At 47.7% G+C, this 19708-nt stretch overlaps 3 protein-coding genes across 3 annotated transcripts; 2 read left to right on the top strand and 1 right to left on the bottom strand.

Moving 5' to 3' along the window:
* Window positions 1–555: 555 nt before the first annotated feature.
* Window positions 556–1500, bottom strand: LOC137159279 (olfactory receptor 4E1-like). Its single transcript, XM_067557438.1, has one exon. It carries the CDS (start codon window positions 1498–1500, stop codon window positions 556–558), a length of 945 nt encoding a protein of 314 aa, XP_067413539.1.
* A 7647-nt stretch (window positions 1501–9147) lies between these two features.
* On the top strand, window positions 9148–12516 carry LOC137159277 (olfactory receptor 10D3-like). Its single transcript, XM_067557437.1, has 3 exons — window positions 9148–9199; window positions 11583–11844; window positions 12081–12516. The coding sequence occupies exons 1-3, from the start codon at window positions 9148–9150 to the stop codon at window positions 12514–12516; spliced, it is 750 nt and encodes a 249-aa protein (XP_067413538.1).
* Window positions 12517–18330: 5814 nt separating this feature from the next.
* On the top strand, window positions 18331–19305 carry LOC137159276 (olfactory receptor 10D3-like). Its single transcript, XM_067557436.1, has one exon. The coding sequence runs from the start codon at window positions 18331–18333 to the stop codon at window positions 19303–19305; it is 975 nt and encodes a 324-aa protein (XP_067413537.1).
* Window positions 19306–19708: the final 403 nt, after the last annotated feature.

Below are 19708 nucleotides of genomic sequence, written 5' to 3'. Positions count from 1 at the left end.
ATTATGTTTGTTTGATATTGTTTTGAAAAATGAAAATTTGTGTTGTACACAAATGTTTTTGATAAAGTCACTGACAAAATGTTAACCAGCTGTGTGTGTTAGGCACCGAGCACCAGATGTGTGAAGGTGCCTAAAAATCTAGATAGGTACCGAGGTGCCTTGAAATGAATGGGAGTTAGGTGCCTGCATGCTTTTGAAAACCCCACTAGGCACCTAAATACTTTTACAAATCTGCAAAATTCAAAACAAAGAAAACTTTCACTTCATTTAAAATGTCCCATCAGTGAATAAAGTTGGAAAAAACCCTGACATTTTTGACAGGATAATGTTTTGGCTGAAAAAAGGTCAATTAGTCCCAGCTTAGTGGGTTCAAAGCTCAACCGATGAGCCCTGCAGAGGTCTGAGAGCCAAGGATCATGACATCAGGATGGTCACTGCCAACACATGGAGACAAGCAGCAGCATAGTCACTGCCATGATAAATTAGCCCCATTGCGGAACATGGTGCAAATCAGGGAGCTTCTCCTAGAGCACAACCCCTCCTGAAGTCCAGGCTCTATTTCTCCTCTGCATCCACCTTCCTCCCACGTAGTTTGCTGATCACCCGCTTCATGTCCTCGTTCCTCAGGGTGTAGATGATGGGGTTCAGCAATGGAGTGATGGCCGTGAAGAACACGGACACCACCTTGTCCTCGGAGAAGCTGGTGGATGGGCGGGAGTAGATGAAGATGCAGTGGCCCAGGAAGAGTGCCACTACCGTCAGGTGGGCGGCGCAGATGGAGAGCACCTTGTGCTTCCCCTCGGAGAATTGATTCCTTAGCGAGACCAGAATGACGCCGTAGGAGACCACCAGCACCACGAAGCAGACCACAGAGATGAGCCCCGAGTTGGAGATGATGAGCACCTCGATGATGTAGGTATCGGTACAGGCCAGCCTGATGACTGGCGGCACATCGCAGAAGAAGTTGTCTATCTCCCGGGGCCCGCAGTATGTCAGCTTGATGATCATGCCAGTCAGGACTAAGGAGTGAACGGCCCCACCAAGCCACACAGCAGCAGCCAGCAGCAAGCAGACCTTGTGGTTCATGACAGTGAGGTTGTGCATGGGGTTGCAGATGGCCACGTAGCGGTCATAGGCCATGACAGTGAGCAGGAAGATCTCCGTGCAGATGAAAAGGTGGAGGAAGAAAATCTGCGCCACACAATCCCCGAAAGAGATGGTCTTGTATGTGGAGAGGAAGTCGGCCAGCATCTTGGGCACTGTGACGGAGGCGTGGCACACATCGATGAAGGAGAGGTTGCAGAGGAAGAAGTACATGGGTGTGTGGAAGCACCGGTTGTGGACAATGGTGACCATGATAAGGATGTTCCTTGCCAAGATTAGCAGGTAGATGAGTAGGAAGACTATGAAGAGGATCAGCTGTGTCTCTGGGTTGGAGGAGAGTCCCAACAGGATGAACTCAATCACTGTAGTCTGATTCAGGGTCACCGCCTCTCCCATTTTTGTTCCTAGCAGGGAGAGGAAATTGTTATAGGAATTGGGTAGGATCCCCTTTAAATAGTTTCAGAGCCTTCCAGTGGGGCTGCCTTTCTTCTGTTGAAGAAGCCACCAGAACAGAGATAGTTAGCTAGACCTTGTAGGTTTGTATATAGTTAATAAACATGGTAAGTCGATACCCAATGGTGTCTGTGTGGCATCTTCATATTCATGAAGTAGAGCTGGGTGAAAGTTGTTGGAGGAATAGTTTATTCACTGCAAAACACAGCTGAGGCAGACAGAAGCTAGTCATGAATTTGGTTCAAATTCGTCAATAGTTTCACACAGAAAGAAGGCAAAACATTAGAAAAAATAAAAATGTTTTACTTTGACTTTTTGAAGCAAAAGTGTTATGTTTCAAAACAATGTTTCATTTAAAGTTTAGCTCAATGTATTTAAACAAAGAATGAAAAAAAATAAAAAACACACCCCAAAATGAAACAAAACAAAACAAAACATTCATTTCAGGTCGAACAAAATATATTGTTCACACTGAAATGAATTTTTTCAGGTTTTTGTTTCAGTGGGAAAAACTTGTAAAATACCATTTTTAGTCAATCCACAATGAAAGTATTTTGGATTTTTCAAATCAGTTATTCACTCAGCTGTAATAGAGAGCAAAGGTGCAACAGTTGTCTCGCCAGGCCTTCACTGCTGTTAATGTCCCTTAGTGCCAGGCACTACACAGACACACAGCGAGAGGTGGTACTTTCCCTGAAGAGCTCACAGTCGAAAGAGGCAAGAAGTGGTGGTGGTGGGAAACTGAGGAACAGAGAAGGGAAGTGACTTGCCTGAGATCAGTAGCAGAATCAGGAATAGAATCCAGGTTTTCTGAGTCCTAGCCCTCTAACCACGAGAATCACATTGCTTCCCCATTTCAGTTCCCCTCTGCAAGGGTTCTCTCCCATCCCCAAATCCATATGAAAATGTAAAATACTAACAGCAAAGTCCGATCTTTCCAATACACTGCAGTTTAATAAAATTACAGCAAGGTGAATTTTTTGGCTGATTTTTTATTGGTGAAAAATGCAGATTTGATTACACCAAAACATTTTGTGACTTTGTGCTGATTTCACCAAATTGTTTGTTAAAAACAGTTCTGAAAAAATCTAAATTATTTTATTTAAAAATATCCTTTAAAATATATAAAAATGGTTGAAATGGAAATGCATCAAGTCACTTGTCAAAACAAACATTTTGTTTGACCCCAATTTAATTTCTTTTCACTTTTTGATTCACTGAAAATTGTGTTTTCCATGATTTTTTTTTACTTTATGAAATTGCAATCAATCAGAAAATATATATATTATCCACTCAGCACTAAATAAAACATGCCTTATAATCAGGTGTGAAACTATTAGATTTTTATCGGTAAACATTGGTAAACCAATGAAAAATATTTCCTTTGACGATAATTGAAATTTACAGCTAGGCAAAGTAAGAAAAATGCTGTTTGAGAACTTATCACAGTTTCATTTAAGGATATTTACTGTGTATATTTTGACATGTGATGTTCACAATGCATTTTCACGGTTATAACGCTTTAACTTTTTGAATCTCGATGTCTACTGTCCATAAATAATTGTCTGAACCCCCCATAATTTCCTGCAACTGTGAAGATTTAAATGGATAAAAATTAGAAAAAATATCATAAAAATAAATATCAATATTATCTATCACAATTATAAAAACTAAAAATAAAATTCTGCCAAAACAAAGACATGAGCTGGTAATTTAAGCTACCCACTCCATCTCATTTTTTTGAAGAACATTCTCGCATTCGAGATCTTTGGGCCAGCTGTTGTAAGTCAGGGTCACTCCTTCAGAGTCGAGGGAGCTGTGCTGATTTGTCCCAGCTGAGAACCTGGTCCAACATGTTCACGGCTTCAAAACAAAGAAAGAAAAAGAAAAAGATGACTCTGAGGACAGCAGTTCTTTTTCATCTAATAAATCACTAATTGTAAAGAACAGAGCCCGCACTGGTGTCAATTGTCTGTAGCTCCAGGGGAGTCAAAGGGGACACCCCCAGCTCGGGTAAGCTAGTGATAGCACCACTGGAGTTGGTGCAGCCAGCCCTGCAAGTGGGGTAAATAGGTCACTGCTCTGTGGTGTCAAATTCAACTCAGTTTCTCTCCCACTATTATTGTACTGATGCTCTCCAAATAGACAGTTGGAGTCACAGCTACATTACTCCAGTTTTTACACTGGTGTAATTCTATTTCAGCCAAACTGGGCCTAATTCTCATTTACATCAGAGCCTCTTTAGATACATCTGGTATCCTAAAGTGACCTTAAAGAGGTTGTAAGTTACACTGAAACCCACAACACTTTATCCCGCTGGAGCCCTTGCAAAGGGTTCCCCGGTGCAGACGAAAAATGATTTCAGTGCAGTTATGCTGGTGTAAAACTGGAGTCATGCAGTTGTCAGTCAGGTATGGAGATTGATGGAACAAAGCTATTGGGCCAGATCTTCAGCTGGTGTCAATCTAAAATGAAACAGGAGTAACCTGGCAGAGAATGCACCCTGCTGCTCTTCTCCAAAGTAATAAAGAATGACGTACAGGGAGACGGCAATATGAGGAACTCCTGGCAAATTTCGTGTCTGGTGCTGTCCTGCCACATCTGCTCAGCGCTACTGTTCTTCTCCAGATATGTAACCTCTTAAGTCAGCATCAGCACAACCTGCAATGACACCAGTTCACCGTGGACTTGGGACTGTAGGGATCTGCAGCTGTGCAACTGAAGCACAAAGCGCATCCTTAAGATGCCCCTGTTCTTCCAAACACTCACCCAAACTCACAGTGTGCCCGTCTCTCCTGCACCCTGGTGGCAGGCTGGGGAGGGAAATGGGGACACAGACTGCTGCTTTCCAGGTCAAGGGGAAAGTTTTGCTGCTCTGCAGAGTTTTGTTGTTTTAGTCGTATGCCACAATATCCTGGCTCAGAGTTCTGGTACGATCGGCCTGCTGGGGGGAGAAATGGATTAGACAGGCAGATAGAAAGATGCATGCTGTGAATAGCAGGTGAGAGCAAGAGAACAAACCTTTCCTAGGCCAGAGAAAGAGCTCTGTGTAAACTCAAAAGCTGGTCTCTTTCCCCTCTATTCCGCATTGGTAAGGCTGCATTTAGAGCATTGTGTCCAGGTTTGGGCCCCCAACTACAAAAAGGATGTAGACAAGTTGGAGAGAGTCCAGGGGAGGGCAACAAAAATGATTAGGGGGCTGGAGCACAAAACTTATGAGGAGAGGCTGAGGAAATTGGGCTTGTTTAGTCTGCAAAAGAGAAGAATGAGGGGGGATATGATAGCAGCCTTTAACTACCTGAAAGGGGGTTCCAGGGAGGATGGGGCTAGGCTGTTCCTGGTGGTGGCAGATGACAGAACAAGGAGCAACGGTCTCAAGTTGCAGCAGGGGAGGTCTAGGTTGGACATTAGGAAAAAGTTTTTCACTAGGAGGGTGGTGAAGCAGTGGAATGGGTTAGCTAGGGAGGTGGTGGAATCTCCATCTTTAGAGGTTTTTAAGCTGAGGCTTGACAAAACCCTGGCTGGGATGATATAGCTGAGGTTAGTCCTGCTTTGAGCAGGGGGTTGGACTAGATGACCTCCTGAGGTCCCTTCCAACTCTAATATTCTATGATTCTATGATTCTAACAGCAATTGGCCCAATGAAAGATATGACCTCATCCACATTGTGTCTCTAACGTCAAAACAGCTACAGCAACGCTGCAAACCACTAGATGGATGGGTGTGCGGGGGGATAGACAGACAGACAGACGTGGATGGTATCTCACCTGGGGAGCTGGGCCCGCCCACCTCTGACTGCTGGTTTCCACTCTAAAGAAGTTCACCCTCCATTCATTTCACACGTTTCTTGTAGGGGGCTGGTCCCCATGCTGGGGGAAGAGTGGGGAGGTCCCGTGTTTGAGAAGGAATCAGGAGATTTAGAGGCAGTGAGTGTTTGTACAGCACCTGGCACGATGGGGCTCTGGTTCATGCCTAGGACTCCTGTGCCCGACTGCAGTACAAACAACCTGTAATGAGAATTGGAGGTGAAGGAAGGGAGCCCCTGTATGTGCAAAGCTGCTGCAGCGCTGAATGGGTGAGGTGGGATGGGGATGACCAGCCACTAGATGGCAGGCGAGGATCATCAATGGGGAATCTCACACAAGGGTTCGCTTTGGTTTTGAAAGCTGGAATTTCCAAGGCATTAAAGATGCTGACTGGCACCTCGTGGGGTTTTCAGAAGCCCTGTCCACCAAACTCCTACTGACTCCAATAGGAGTTAGGAACCTCATTTGCACAGGTGCTGTGAAAATCCCTCTCATTTCTGATCTGCATCCTTGATCACCTCAGTACCTTGCAAATCTCACCCCGAGTGACTGACCCCAGGCCACAAAGAGTCAGTGGCAGAGGAAGGAACTGAACGGCTGTCTCCTGAATCCCAGAGTGTTACCCTATCCCTCCAACAGAGCTTCGCATCACAGAGAGTGCAGGGTTCTAAGTGTGGTCTCCCAGTGCTGCACCTCGAGGGACTCTTTGTGCTTTGAACCGGAAGGGGGAGGAGAAAGGATGATTCAAAGAAGCAGCCCTCAAGGCCCAGAGAACCTGCAGTTTTAAGACACAGCTCACCCCCTGCCATGACTCAGCTCCTTGAGGCGGGGAAAGGCGACATGGTCTTGCTTTGGCTGGCAGTCCTGGTGGGGTATGCAAAACTCGGTGAGGGTGTCTTTCACCACAGGGGGAATCTGAGCTACTGAGGGTCCCCGCTAGCCTTTGAGAGGAAACTGCCCAGCGTCCCGGGCCAGTGATGGAATTGTTCACTGCAGCAATTGTGCCAACAGAGGTGAGGCGGCAGATGTGAAAGGACAGCGAGCCAGGGAAATAAAAGTGTCTTTGCTAGAGAGAGAGAGAAATTGTCTGGGGCTGGATAGAATGGTGGATTCTGCAGAAGGAAGCTCCAATAGACTGACAGAGGGATAGGCAGAGAGATGAGCTCTTGAAGAAGGAAGGCTGGTTAGACAGGTGAACGGATGGACAGGCTAGGTTCTGCAGAAGGACAGATGGATGGACAGGGGTTGGTGTGCATGGGACAGATATAAACTGCACCTGGAAGGATAGATAGATAGATAGATAGATAGGTAGGTGAGAGTGTGTCTGGGGATGGATAGCCACAGACACAGGAAAGCAGTATAACAATGAAGCCTTGTCTTTACAGGATGTGGTCAGGAGTCCGTGTTCCAGTCCCCTCCTGCCCTGACAATGGCAGCCGGACGCAGTGTCACGCTGAACTGTAATTTTTCCACCAGCGATGGTTTTCCGTATCTCTTCTGGTACCAGCAGCTCCCGCGCCAGCCCCCCAGGTGCTTATTCAGGTGGACAAAACCCAGCTTCGCAGGGAACCCGGGCGACTCTCCGCAGAATTACACATGAGGAATTACAGCGTCACCCCGGTGATCCGGGATGTAGCTCTCCGGGACAGCGCTGGGTATCTCTGTGCACTGAGCCCCACATGGAGGGAAGGCAGCCTGGGACTCGACACAGAAAGGGGAGGGCGGGGTCTGGCTCAATGCTTGCACTGAACAGTCAGAGAGAAAAAAGACAGGGCGAGAGAGAGCGAGACAAACACAGAGAGAGGGGATGGAGACAGACAGCCAGACACAGAGAAAGGATAGAGACAGCCAGCCAGAGAGAGGTGACGAAGACAACCAGCCAGACCAGAAGGATGATAGAGACCGGCAGATATCACAGATGGGCAGCTAACATGTTTTAGAAATAATTTGTATCCTAGTGTGGACAGCCCCCAAGTGTGAGTGCGTGTGTGTGCATACCATCTGAGTTGTGTGTGTGTGGTTTTCATGGGAGTGAGTTAAGGTGTGTTGTGCACATGTGTGGTATCTGTGTGTCTGTGTATTTGAATGGCCTGTGTGAGTGGTGTCTGAGTATATTGTATTGTGTTTATCTGTGTGTGTATGTCTAGGAGTTAGTGTCCTGTCTATAGGTGTTCTGTCTGTTTTGTGTGTGTAAATGTGCTGTCTGTGTTTGTGGCGTGGGGTCTGTATGTGTGTGTTGTGTGTTCTCTCTGTGAGGGGAGTGTGTGTGTTGCACACTACATTTGTAACAAAAACATGATGCTAGCGTGACACATCTACAAATCCCTTCTGTTGACTACTCAGTATAACAGCTCAGCGGGGGGAATGGAGGAGGGAGGGAAGGAAGGTATCCCTTCTAGAACCACCTGCCTGGGGCATTTTTATCCTCCAGCCACTGGTGCTGGGTGACAGGAGGGGAATCTTTCCCTCTGCCACAGGGAGAAGGTGGAGTTGTGCCTGCAGGATTGCACGTCCTGAGTGAAATCCCCACTGTGCACCGAGGATGGTTCTGGGCCTGGGCATGAGTTAGACCCTGGCAAGGAAGGATGAGCATCTCCACCCTATTTCAGTTCAATTCTGGCTCTGCCACAGACTCCCTGTGACACCCTGGGCCAGTCCTGGAAGCTGGGATTTTCAAAGGGACGGTGGAAGGTTCTGTAATATTTGTATGAACACACTGAGTGACTCAGTTTCCCTACTCAGTTTGTGTTGCGACCCATGAGGTGTGAAAGGGTTTATTTATCCTGTGGGGAGAGGGGAGGCAAGCGGTGGGGTGCAGGTTTGGATTGGTGTGAATAAAACTATCAAAGACTGTGAGCATCTCTGAATGACATTGCCTGAGAGGGACGACAGAGGACCAAGGAGCGGGCATTGACTTTTACTGCCTGGGAGCCCCAGGAAGAAGAAGATGTGAACACAGCAGGCAGGGAATGCGACGGGAGAGAAAGAGGCGAGGTGTGAGGCAAAGGATTGTGTGCTCAGGGCAGAGAGAGATGGACTCCAAGAGGCTTTGGCCCAGAAGGGCAGGGTGAGGCTGCTAACATGGACTTTGAGTGAAGTTTTGCTTCTCCCTTCTAGCCTCAGGACGCCTCACTCCTGGATCCCAGCTGAATAATACATGCTGACTTGTTTTCCCAAGACTGCCCCTCTGGTGCCATGGCTCCCCGGAGGGGTGAAGCTTTTTCCAGGGGTCTGAACTCATCAGGATGCGCTACACAGACACTGCAGGAAACGGGCCCAGTCTCAGCGGAGTGGAGGTGCATGGCTTGTCCTTGCAAAAGACTGGAGGCCCAGGGTTTAACACATGGAAGGAAGCCCTTAGAGAGAAATTGTACAGCGGGGAGGCTTCTCATGCACTCTAAACAGGGAACATCACAGGATTTGAGTGCCCAGCCTCTGGAACAATCCTAGCCTTAGTGACTAGAAAGATGGCTGGATTGGGAGGGGTTATTTTTGCAGCAAAATATCCTGAGCCCCATCGAACACAGGAAATATCCAGAGGTGACAGGCAGAGCGCTGTGTTAGCTGCATCGCCCTATCTGAGGGAGTCAGATGTTTGCATCTTTTGAAGTGAAACAGTAAGTTTGATTGTTGGGTCAAAGGGGCTGGTTGGCAGGTGTCAGAAGGAGAAAGACAGAGACAGTGTCAGACCGATAGAGACATACAGAGAGAGACAGGGAAAGCAAGCAAGACGTGTGGGTGCGGAGAGAGAGAGGTTTGACCTGACGATTGTGGGAGAAGGTGGATGACGTTTTTGGCCGACCACGAGGAGACTTTCAGTTCCGCTTTTCATCTTGGTGAGTGGGATTTTCAAGCTGTTTGTCTGTTTCCAGTCTGGCTTTGAATGTTGAGTTTCCCAGGCGGTGATGGGTTCTTCCTCTCTCACTCTCTGCATCTCTTCCCACAGCGGCTCAAAGATGGGCCCTGGCCCAGGTTTTCCAGCTCCCTCAGATCACGTGTGTGGAAGGAGAAAGGATCTTGATCTCATGCAGCCAAAACGCCACCTCCCACAGCTCAATGTCTTGGTACAAACAGCCCCGGCAGGGCCCTGGGTGCTGAGCTTTCTAGGGACTGGGTATGACGGCTCCTCCACCGCTGGAGAACTCACCGTGGCTGTAGACAAGTCCTCCCGCTCCACCAGCCTCACCCGAGATGGCGTGAGCAATGCTGGCGTCTACTACTGTGCAGTGAGAGACACAGCGAGGGGAACCCAGCTGCCAGTTGGGCAGAAACCCTGCCCAAGGGCTTCCTGCCAACTCCGTTCACAGTACGGCTGCGTTTCCCGGCCAAGCTGCGCTTATTGACAGCAGCTGGGGATCTGCCCCATTGACTTCAGGGGGGCTACAGACCAATTAACACCAGCGGGGATCTGACACGGACTCCATTGGTGCTACACTGATTTACACCAGCTAAGGAGTTAACAGCTGGAGGCCCAGGACCTTTTGGTGTTGGAAGAATTGACACGGTCTTTTTGGCTGGAATTTTCAGAGGAGCCTAAGGGAGTGAGGCACGCAATTCAATAGGATAGGAGTACCTAACTCCCTTAAACTCCTTTGGCACTGTGTTACCAACCAAAACCTCGAGAGGGCGCTGAGTGCTTGATTAAAACAACGCTTCCCGCACAAACTCCCTTTAGCAGTTTAAGGTGTAAAAATCCCCCTCTTCAGAGTTTAGAGCCATTTCCGGAGGATGGGGCTAGGAGGAAGCTTCCTTTCCTGGCAGCTCATCCCTTGACTGCTTCCTGCAGGGTTTCCTCACACCTTCCTCTAATGCAGGTGGCCCATTATCCCCATCTACTAACTGGAAAACAGATGATGCAAAGTGCTGGTTAACTGCTCCCTCCTCTCAGGTCTCAGACTGGGAGAGGAAAGTTGCCCAAGGACTGAACTCCCAAAGGCCAGGCCGGAGAGCAACATAAATGCTCCTGCAGCTGGAGATCATGGATGATTCTGGAGTCACTGTGGTGGCTGTGTCAATGCTATGCAGGTCTTGTGTGCAACGGCTACCCTGTCATTAAGAGAGAGCATCTCCTCCAAGTCAGAATAATGAATAGGTCTCAGCCTCTTTGGGTATGTAGGATCTGTTTCTATGTCTGCAGGTGGAGCAAAGTGGGGAGAAAGGGCTAAAGACTTCCACTGCATGGTGACTGTGTGACTCTTGGTTAAGGCACCGAGTGTGAGATTCTGGAGTAGTTCTAGTCTATTTCCTCCCCTTCACTTTGTCTCTTTCACACTCTCTCTCTCTCCATTTCTATCTCCCATTCTCTCTCTCTCTTTCTCCAAATCTATGTGGCAGCTTGGGTAGACTGGAACTCTGAGCGGGTACAGAACATTCTCAGTCTTAGATGCTTGACTGGTTGGTACTTGCTCACATGCTCCCAGTCAAACTGATCACCAGATTTGGGAGTCAGTAAGAAATTTTCCGCCAGGTTAGATTTGCAGGGATCTTGGGTTTTTTTCCACCTTCTTCTGCAGCATGGGGGATTGTGTCACCTGCTGGGATCAGCCAAGTATATCTCACTGTGTCAGGCATTGATGATGCCTGGGCCTCTCCTGTTCTCTGCCTGAGTCACAACTGTTTAGTCTTCGGACGTCTGAAGAAGTGCTTTGGTTTAAGTGAAATTGTTGGCCTCAGTGTGGGGTATATTTAATGGCCTGTGATGTACAGGAGGTCAGACCAGATTATCTAGTAGACGCTTCGGGCCTTAAACTCTATGAAAATCTCTCTCTCTCACCTTCAATGTACAGTGTCTCTCTCTCTCTCTCTCTCTCTCCACACAAAGAGGAGAATTTTGCATTATCATACTGAAGTATTTTGGAGGTTTCTTTCGGTCTTGCACTCTCTCTGGGAAGGTACTTAGGAGTCAACTAAATTCATGATCCAATTCATGATAATTTGCTTTCCTTTTATTAATTTTTCTTTGGCTCTCTGATACCACGGTGATGGATGAGCCATAAGAACTGAATAGAATAGAAGATAGTTGAATAGAAAAGAAGAAAGGAAAATAGAATTGAGTAGAATTGACCAAATATGAGTCCTGATTCTCCACTCACTTCCAGCAAACGTATGCGGGTTAGAAAGGTTTACCCTTTGAGAGTAAAACTTGTGGGGTACAAAGGAATAAACAAACCATAATTTATTGAGATTGCTAATCTGGTTGCATTCTCTTTATACCTCCAGGAATTACCCCATCTCGCATGGAAATGGAGAATCGCACTGTGGTGTCAGAATTCATTTTGTTAGGGATACCCAACACCAAAGGCAAGGAGACCATCCTCTTCATCAGCTTCTTAGCTTTCTACCTCTGGACCCGGCTGGGCAACTTGCTCATTTTATCAGCCATCCTCGCTGACTCCCGCCTGCACACCCCCATGTACTTCTTCCTCTGCACTCTCTCCGTGCTGGACATTGGATTCGCCTCCATCAGCACCCCAAATTGCTGGTCAGTCTCTGGGCCAAGAGTAGAACCATCTTGCTGGGAGGGTGCATGTCCCAGGTCGTCTTCTACCAGTTCCTAGGCAGAACTGAGTGCCTGCTTTGCATCATCATGGCTATTGACAGGTATGTGGACATCTGCCACCCGCTGCGCTACCTGATCATCATGAACTGGAGGGTGTGCGCCATCCTGGCTGCTGGCACATGGGTCACCAGCTCCTTCCACGCCACCATTCTCACCAGCCTGACCTTCACACTGTCCTACTGCGGGCCCAATGTGGTGGACTATTTCTTCTGTGACGTCTTCCCCATGGTGAAGCTGACCTGCGTGGACACGTACGTCACCGAGACCGTGAGCTTCACCAATATTGGCATGGTGCCCATGACCTGCTTCCTCCTCATCTTCATGTCCTACATCAGGATTGCTGACTCCGTGGTGAGAATGCGCAGTGCTGAGCGCCGTCGGAAAGCGGTTTCCACTTGTGCATCGCACCTGACTGTGGTATGCTTCTTCTTTGGGCCCTGTGCCCTCCTCTACAGCCAGCCGTCCCTGAGCAATGTGCTGGCTACCCCCACTCAGATCTTTTGTAACGTGGTCACCCCGATGCTGAATCTGGCCATCTACACGCTGAGGAATAAGGAAGTCAAGGCAGCATTCAGGAAAATGAAAGGGGGCTAATCCCAGTCCTGCAAAAATTGCTAGCTGAAATCGAATGTCTTCCAATAGAGGTGGTCAGGAAGTCAACGGATTTATGCCAGGGTTAGGTTAGAATTAGGAAGGAGGTCAGTGGAGTTACTCCAGGGTTAGAGTTAGATTAATAGATTATAGGGCCAAAAGGGACCACTGTGATCATCTGGGTCAGACCAATGGTCCATCTAGCCCAGTATCCGGTCTTCCAGCAGTGTCCCCTAGAACATGCCTTTTAGAAAAACATCAATCTTGATATTAAAATTGTCCTCGATGGAGACTCCATTAAAGCATTCAAACAAATTACCAAGGATCAAATTACTCTCTTTATTGAAAATGTATGCAGTATATCCAGTCTGAATTTGTCTACCTTCAACTTCCAGCTATTGGATCATGTTAGACCATTCTCTGGTAGGCTGAAGAGCCCATTATTAAGTATCTGTTCCCCATGTAGATACTTACAGGCGGTAATCAAGTTACCCCTTGACCGGCTTTTTGTTAAGGTAAATAGCTCGAACTCTTTAAGTCTATCGCTATAACACACGTTTTTTAATCCTTCAGTTATTCGCATAGTTCTTCTCTGAATCCTCTCCAATTTAGAAGCACACTTCTTGAACTGTGAACCCAAGAACTGGATAGAGTATACCATCAGCAGTTGCATCAGTGCCAAATCTAGAGGTAAAAGAACCTTTCTGCTCATACTCGAGATTCCTCCTCTATGCACTAGGATTACATTAGTTATTTTGGCCACAGTGTCTCATTGCGAGCTTAGGTTCAGCTGATTTTCCACCACGACTGCCAAATCTTTTCAGAATCAATGCTTCCCAGGATACAGTCCCCCATCCATAAGCATGGCCTAGATTCTTTGGTCCCAGATGTATACGTTTACATTTCACCGTATTAAAAAAAACATGGTTTGCTTGACCCGCCCTTACCAAGAGATCCAGACTGTTGAGGAGGTTGGTGGGGTTATTCCGGGTTTAAGATTAGGTTTAGGATGGAAGTCAATGGAGTTTTCCAGGACTAATGAGGAGGACATGGGTGTTTTCCTAGGAGTAGGGAAAAGGTCAAAGGAATTATGCTCTTATTGAGATTGGGCTGAAGGCAGTTAGGTTATGCTAAGGGTCAGGTTACACATGAAATCAATAAAATTACCCAGGCTTTGGATGAGGTAGGAAGTGAATATATTTATGTCAGGGTTAGTATTAGAGCTTGGCAGGAAGTTAGACAAATGACAATCTCTCTGGGGCTCAGTTCCCCACCTGAGGCATTGTGGTACAAATCACTCTTTTCTCCCACCCATTTTTCCTGTAAGCTCTTTGGGGCAGGGTCTGTCTCTCACGGGTGTGGGTGCAGTGCCCATTACCCTCTAATGGCCTTCTACCAAAACAAAATAATAATAATAATAATAATATTTTGGTGAATTGTCATCAACTCTTATGAAGTGAAGTTTGCCTATGAATAAAAAAAAAAAAAAAAGGAAAAGAACCCAAGGCAGATAATATGAGCCATGTTGCTTCTCCTTTTCCCTGCAGGACAGTCCACACTATCACAACTTCCCAGCATTGAAAACAGACCTGACGGAGGGAGGAGCACCCCTCCTGAGTTGCCTGCACCACTCCCTGCACTGCAGCTCCCCTTTGCACTGCCGGGGTCAGCCTGAATTTTCTCTGTTGTTTCTCTGCCATTGTCCAGGAAACCAATTTCCAAAGAGACACAAACCCAAAAGAGGGCGACTGAGCAAAGAAAACTTGGAATGGAAGAGAGGTGCACAGCTGTGGACATTGACTCTAAAAGCAGCTGTAACTTCTGATGGACAAAGGGAAAGCTGCGTTGACCTCCAGGCCCTGAAGGAGGGAGAGCAGGTGGCTATAGCGTTTAGTAACTGAGAACTGTATCAACTCAACACACCTACATTTAAAGAATCCATGGGATTATTTGCAAAGCATTATCTTGTGGCTAGGACAAAGGAGTGGGACACAGGATATCTGGGTTCATGTTCATGTTCTGTGCAAGATTCCCTATTTGATCTTGAGTAACTCACTGAATTGCTTTCTGCCTCAGTTTCTCCATCTGTTAAACAGGCATCATTAAATCCTTTGTCTCTCTCATCCATTAAAGGTGTATCCATTTCAGACAGTGACAGTCTCTTATTATGTGTCCGCACAACACCCAGCAGAAAAGGGCCCACATCTGAGTTCCCATCTGTAGGTGCTACCAAAATGCCAATGATAAGAATCAGAGGTGACCCAGGGTGGGTGCATGAGGGGTCAGGTGACCATGCAGATTTCTGCCAGTTTGCTGGCCAGGCCCCCTCCCTATTCAGTGGCTCCTGGAGCAGGCTGCAAGGTGCGGCCGCGGGGGACGGAGAAGCGAACACTTTGCTGTGGGAGCTGCAGGGAGGGGCAGCTGAGAGCAGAGCGTGTGTGTGCCTTTGAACCGTGCCCTCTGCCCACCATCAGCAGGTCCCAGCCGCCTCTGATCAGAACAGTGAGAATACAAATAAAAAGCGTAAAATGCAGCTCTGGCCCTGCTGTTCCTGGCAATGACAAATGGAACTCAGCTGGTGCCAGCCAAGAGTAACCTGGGAGCTGCTACCCAGCACAGTGATAAGGGCCCCCCTGGGCATTCACTAGAACACCTGCATTTTAATTAACCCCAAAGGCCATTCCACGGCATGGTATGTTATGACTGAGCTGGGATAATCTGTCTACAGAGACTAATTATAACTTCTCCCTTCTGCCACTTCAGTCCGGCTCCCAAATAAGATGCCCACCACAGGAACAGCAAGAAATGACAGCGATGAAAAGATTTGCAAAGGGCCTTACTGACACTGCTCTGCTATGGCAGCAGCAAACAGATCCATGAGCTCAGTGCTGACAAATCCCTAACACAGCCCTGCTTCCCTGGCTCTGTCACACCCTCTGTGTGTGGGGTCTATGGACTGGTTTAGGTTACAGGCTATGCCAGCGATGTAGCTAACCACTGATAAGCCTTTAGCATCGAGGCACAGTAGAGGTGCAAGACGAGCCTTACCTGGCTAGTGAAGGAGCAGCTTTGTTAAGTTAAATGAACCTTAATTCTCTAAAGATCCTTTCCCCCCACGAACACTGGTTGTGCAAAGGGCTGGGTAAGAGAACATGCCCAAGACCCAGCAAGATGCAGAGCAATGTTTATCCCAGTGGAAAGAGAAGGGATGGTGTTGGGGGTAATGCTCAGACTGGAATCAAGAACTTCTGGGTCAGATTCCCGGCCCTTTCACACTCTCCTTTTGTGACCTCAGACAATTCAATCAGTCTGAGATTTTCAAGAAAGCCAATAGGAGTTAGGAGCCCAACGCCCACTGCACTAGAATGAGTTTTGGGATCCTGGTTCCATTGAAAATCTCACCCTCTAATTCTCTCTGCCTCAGTTCCCCCTTGTAAAATGGGCCGGTAACCCTTCCTCTGTTTGTGAACTCTGAAAGGCAGGGACTGTCTCACGCTGTGTCTGAGCAGCACCCAGGACATTGGGGCCATGATTTTCCTGGAGTTGCTAGGGACTACAATACTGCCAGTCTGTACTGGATAGCAAAAAGTGATGCCAAGTGGTGCACGGGACATACGCTGTCCATCTGCACAGCGCTGACTTTCACCCTCACAGATAATCACACAACTGCAGGACTACATCCATGTGCACAAAGAGACAGAAGGGGGCACAGGAGCAGCGGCTAATACAAACCAAGGAGAAAGCTCTTTTGGCTACACAGACCACTAGGTGAACACCTGGCCCAGTTCACTTCTATTTCACACTCCTAGGTGGAATTCACTGGCTTGTGTTACACGGCAGGAGAGACTAGATGATAATAAACATCCCATGTCCCCTCATCAGTTATGGGTTAGATTCTCAGCTGGTGTAAATCTACATAGACCTTTTGAGTCCAATGGAATTAGTCCTGATTTACACCAGCCAGGTGAGTGACAGAGGGGAATCAGCGCCATTGAACCCAATGGAGTTACTCAGGATTCAGATCATGCTGAGTGAGATGAGAAACTGCAGCCTGGTGGAGATGAGGATCCGGCCCTTTCAGTTTACTAGTGCTACCTTTATTTATGCCAGCTGAGCAGCTGGTCCTGGGGGTCTGTGAGTGACCTCTAAAATGATGCAAAATCTTAGTTAATTGGTGACTCTGCTGAGGACTCAGACCAGGAGCCTGGAGGGGATTGAGAGACCGGGTCCCAAAGGGACCTTGGGTGATTTAAAGACCATGGACAGCCTAAAGGCTGTGGGAAGCTGTGAAAAAGCTCTGGGCTCTGCAGCAGCCTGTGGCAATAGGCTGTGGACATCCCTGGCTACCTTCAGAGACGATGTGGTCTGCAGGCTGGATAACAAAAGCCGACACCGGGCACCTCTGCTGTGTGATGTGCTGTTTTGGCTAAGAAATCTGGACACTTCTACACAGGGGTCACGGCCAGGGGGAAAATTCCATTCAGCTGGATCGTCCTCTCGCAATGCAGCCAGTGTAAGACATCTGGTCTGGTAAAGATTTTCTCTGTCCCTCACTCTCTTCCTGTCTTGAAATCTGTCAGTCTCCGCCTCACTTGAGGACAAAGTCACGCAAATATTTTCTTTACAGAAAAATCCATCCATCCATCTGTCCGTCCTCTCTGCAGTACTGTCTGCCTGTCTCTCTCGTGTGCATATGTATCACTTATCTCCCTCTCTCCGTTAATCTCTGTGTGGCTATGTACACACCACAGTTTAGGTTGGTATAAATTACGTTGTCCAGGGGATTGAATAATCCAGTGTAAATTACACCGACCTAAGCGCTGGTGTGGAGAACTCTGTGTTGGTGGGAGAGCTTCTCCCACTGACATAGCCACTGCTGCTCGCGGGGGCTGGAGTATTTAACATGACGGTAGAGCTCTGTCCCATCGGTTTAGCCTGTCTGTACTAGCCGTGCTACAGCGATGCTGCTGTAAGCTCTGTAGTGTAGCCAGCAGGTGATAACCCCAACACGGCCCCTTCTCCCTTCCAACAGTACCTTTCATGCATGGGGAAATCTCCCTGAGAAAATGCAAATAGACACGTCATTTTTGTCCTTCAAATCTGACCTTAAAAATCCCCTGTTGTGATATTCACAGAACACAGCCTGCTGACCATGGCTGAGCAGATGACACGCTGTTGCTATTCCTCCTTTTTTCCTTTTTCTCTAACCCCTATAAAACTGCCCAAACAATTCATATATTTTAACAAAGCTGGGGCAATTCTTCACCAGATTCATTTTGTGTATGTTGCATCCGCACCCTCTCCTTTAACAGAAACACAGAGCAGCACGACATTGATAAAAATGAATCCCTGCCAAACAACCTACTCCACTGCACGCACAATAATCCCTCTGCAGAGAGGATGAGAGAAAGAACAAACCACATATGACAAACGTTGGTCACATCCCCTAATCCACCAGTGGAAGGCTCTAAGATGCTGTCATGATAAAGATGGGGCAGGAGCCTGTATAGAATAGAGTTGAAGAAATTAGAGCAGGATAGGACTGAAAAGAAGAAACTGGAATAGAGTAGAATAGAATAGAACATCCCCTTTGTCTGTTCATCTTTGGATGGAAAGATTTTCAAGGCAGCCATATCCTCTTTCTGTGTTCTGCACTGCACAGTGAGGACCTGATCCCAACTGGTATAATACTGATGTTAATATATACTACTACGAATGAAAAGGAGTAATGTGGTGACATGCAGTAAAGAGGTGGGAGTGGAGGGAAGGGTGAGCATTGCAGCAATAGGATGATATTTATTTTTGTTTCAGTAACTCATGGGCATTATTTCTCTCTCCTACCCCAGGAATGAGTCCCACATCGGGTTGGTCAACTGCACTGTGGTGACTCATTTCATTCTCTTAGGAATCCCCAACACTGACGGCCTCCAGACCATCCTCTTCATCGTCTTCTTAGCTTTCTACCTCTGCACCCTGCTGGGCAACCTGCTCATCTTATCAGCCATCCTCGGTGACTCCCGCCTGCACACCCCCATGTACTTCTTCCTCTGCAATCTCTCCGTGCTGGACATTGGATTCGCCTCCATCAGCACCCCCAAGCTGCTGGCCACCCTTTGGGGTCAGAGCAGGGTCATCTCGCTGGGCGGGTGCATGTCTCAGGTCTTCTTCTACCAGTTCCTAGGCTGCACCGAGGAACTGCTCTGCACCGTCATGGCCTTTGACAGGTATGTGGCCATCTGCCACCCGCTGCGCTACCTGATCATCATGAACTGGAGGGTGTGCACCATCCTGGCTGCCGTCACCTGGGTCACCAGCTCCTTTCACGCCACCATTTTCACCAGCCTGACCTTCACGCTGCCTTACTGCGGGCCCAATGTAGTGGACCATTACTTCTGTGACATTTTCCCCGTGGCCAAGCTAGCCTGTGCGGACACGTACATCATTGAGACCGTGAGCGTCTCCAATAATGGCCTGGTGCCCATGACCTGCTTCCTCCTCATCCTTATGTCCTACGTCCGCATCTTCTACTCCATCCTGAAAATGAACTCAGCCAAAGGACAACGCAAAGTAGCCTCCACTTGCACCTCACATCTGACGATGGTGACACTGTTCTTTGTGCCCTCTGCCATCATCTACACACAGCCACAGCTGAGCAAAGTTGTGGCGAACACTCTGCAGATCTCTGCCGATGTGGTAACGCCCATGCTGAACCCGATCATCTACACACTGAGGAACAAGGACGTGAAACGGGCTCTGAGGAAACTGAGAGGGGGTCAGACGACTGCACGTTGATGTGCTGAATCTGCAGAAGTAGCATGTGGGTGAGCATTGAAATAAGTCTACAAATTCATCCACATGGCTCTTATGTGGCTTCTGTGAGAGTCTCTCTCTCTCTCTCCTTCCCCATACAGCCTCACCTGTCTATCTAGAGCTCTACAAATAATAAAAGTGCTCCTAAAAGTGTCTAGCTGTCTTGGACATGATTTAAGGCTGACACGTTCAAAGCTGCCTAAAGGATAGGCACTCTCAGTCTGCATTAAAATTAATAGGCATTAGAGATCCAAGTCTCATAGCTGACTTTGAAAGTCTCAGCCTCATTGCACAAATCTACAGAAGAAAGGGCAGCATCTTCTGCAAACTCACGAAAGGGAAGAAAAAAATTCTCTTCATCATCTGGTACAAACCACATGTCAGC

This window comes from Emydura macquarii, unplaced genomic scaffold, assembly GCF_026122565.2.
Source record: "Emydura macquarii macquarii isolate MOO-44397 ecotype Brisbane River unplaced genomic scaffold, CSIRO-AGI_Emac_v2 contig_1832, whole genome shotgun sequence".
NCBI lineage: Eukaryota > Metazoa > Chordata > Testudines > Chelidae > Emydura > Emydura macquarii.
Note: the sequence above shows the minus strand (reverse complement) of the source record. Positions and strands in the feature narration are given on the sequence as shown.

Excerpts from the sequence above, each read along its gene's own strand:
- LOC137159279 (XM_067557438.1), bottom strand. The coding sequence starts at position 1,500 with ATGGGAGAGGCGGTGACCCTGAATCAGACTACAGTGATTGAGTTCATC.
- LOC137159277 (XM_067557437.1), top strand. The coding sequence starts at position 9,148 with ATGACGTTTTTGGCCGACCACGAGGAGACTTTCAGTTCCGCTTTTCAT. Across the intron at positions 9,200-11,582 it reads CAGTTCCGCTTTTCATCTTG|GAATTACCCCATCTCGCATG; the intron begins GTGAGTGGGATT and ends TTATACCTCCAG. Across the intron at positions 11,845-12,080 it reads ATCAGCACCCCAAATTGCTG|CCTGACCTTCACACTGTCCT; the intron begins GTCAGTCTCTGG and ends CATTCTCACCAG.
- LOC137159276 (XM_067557436.1), top strand. The coding sequence starts at position 18,331 with ATGGGCATTATTTCTCTCTCCTACCCCAGGAATGAGTCCCACATCGGG.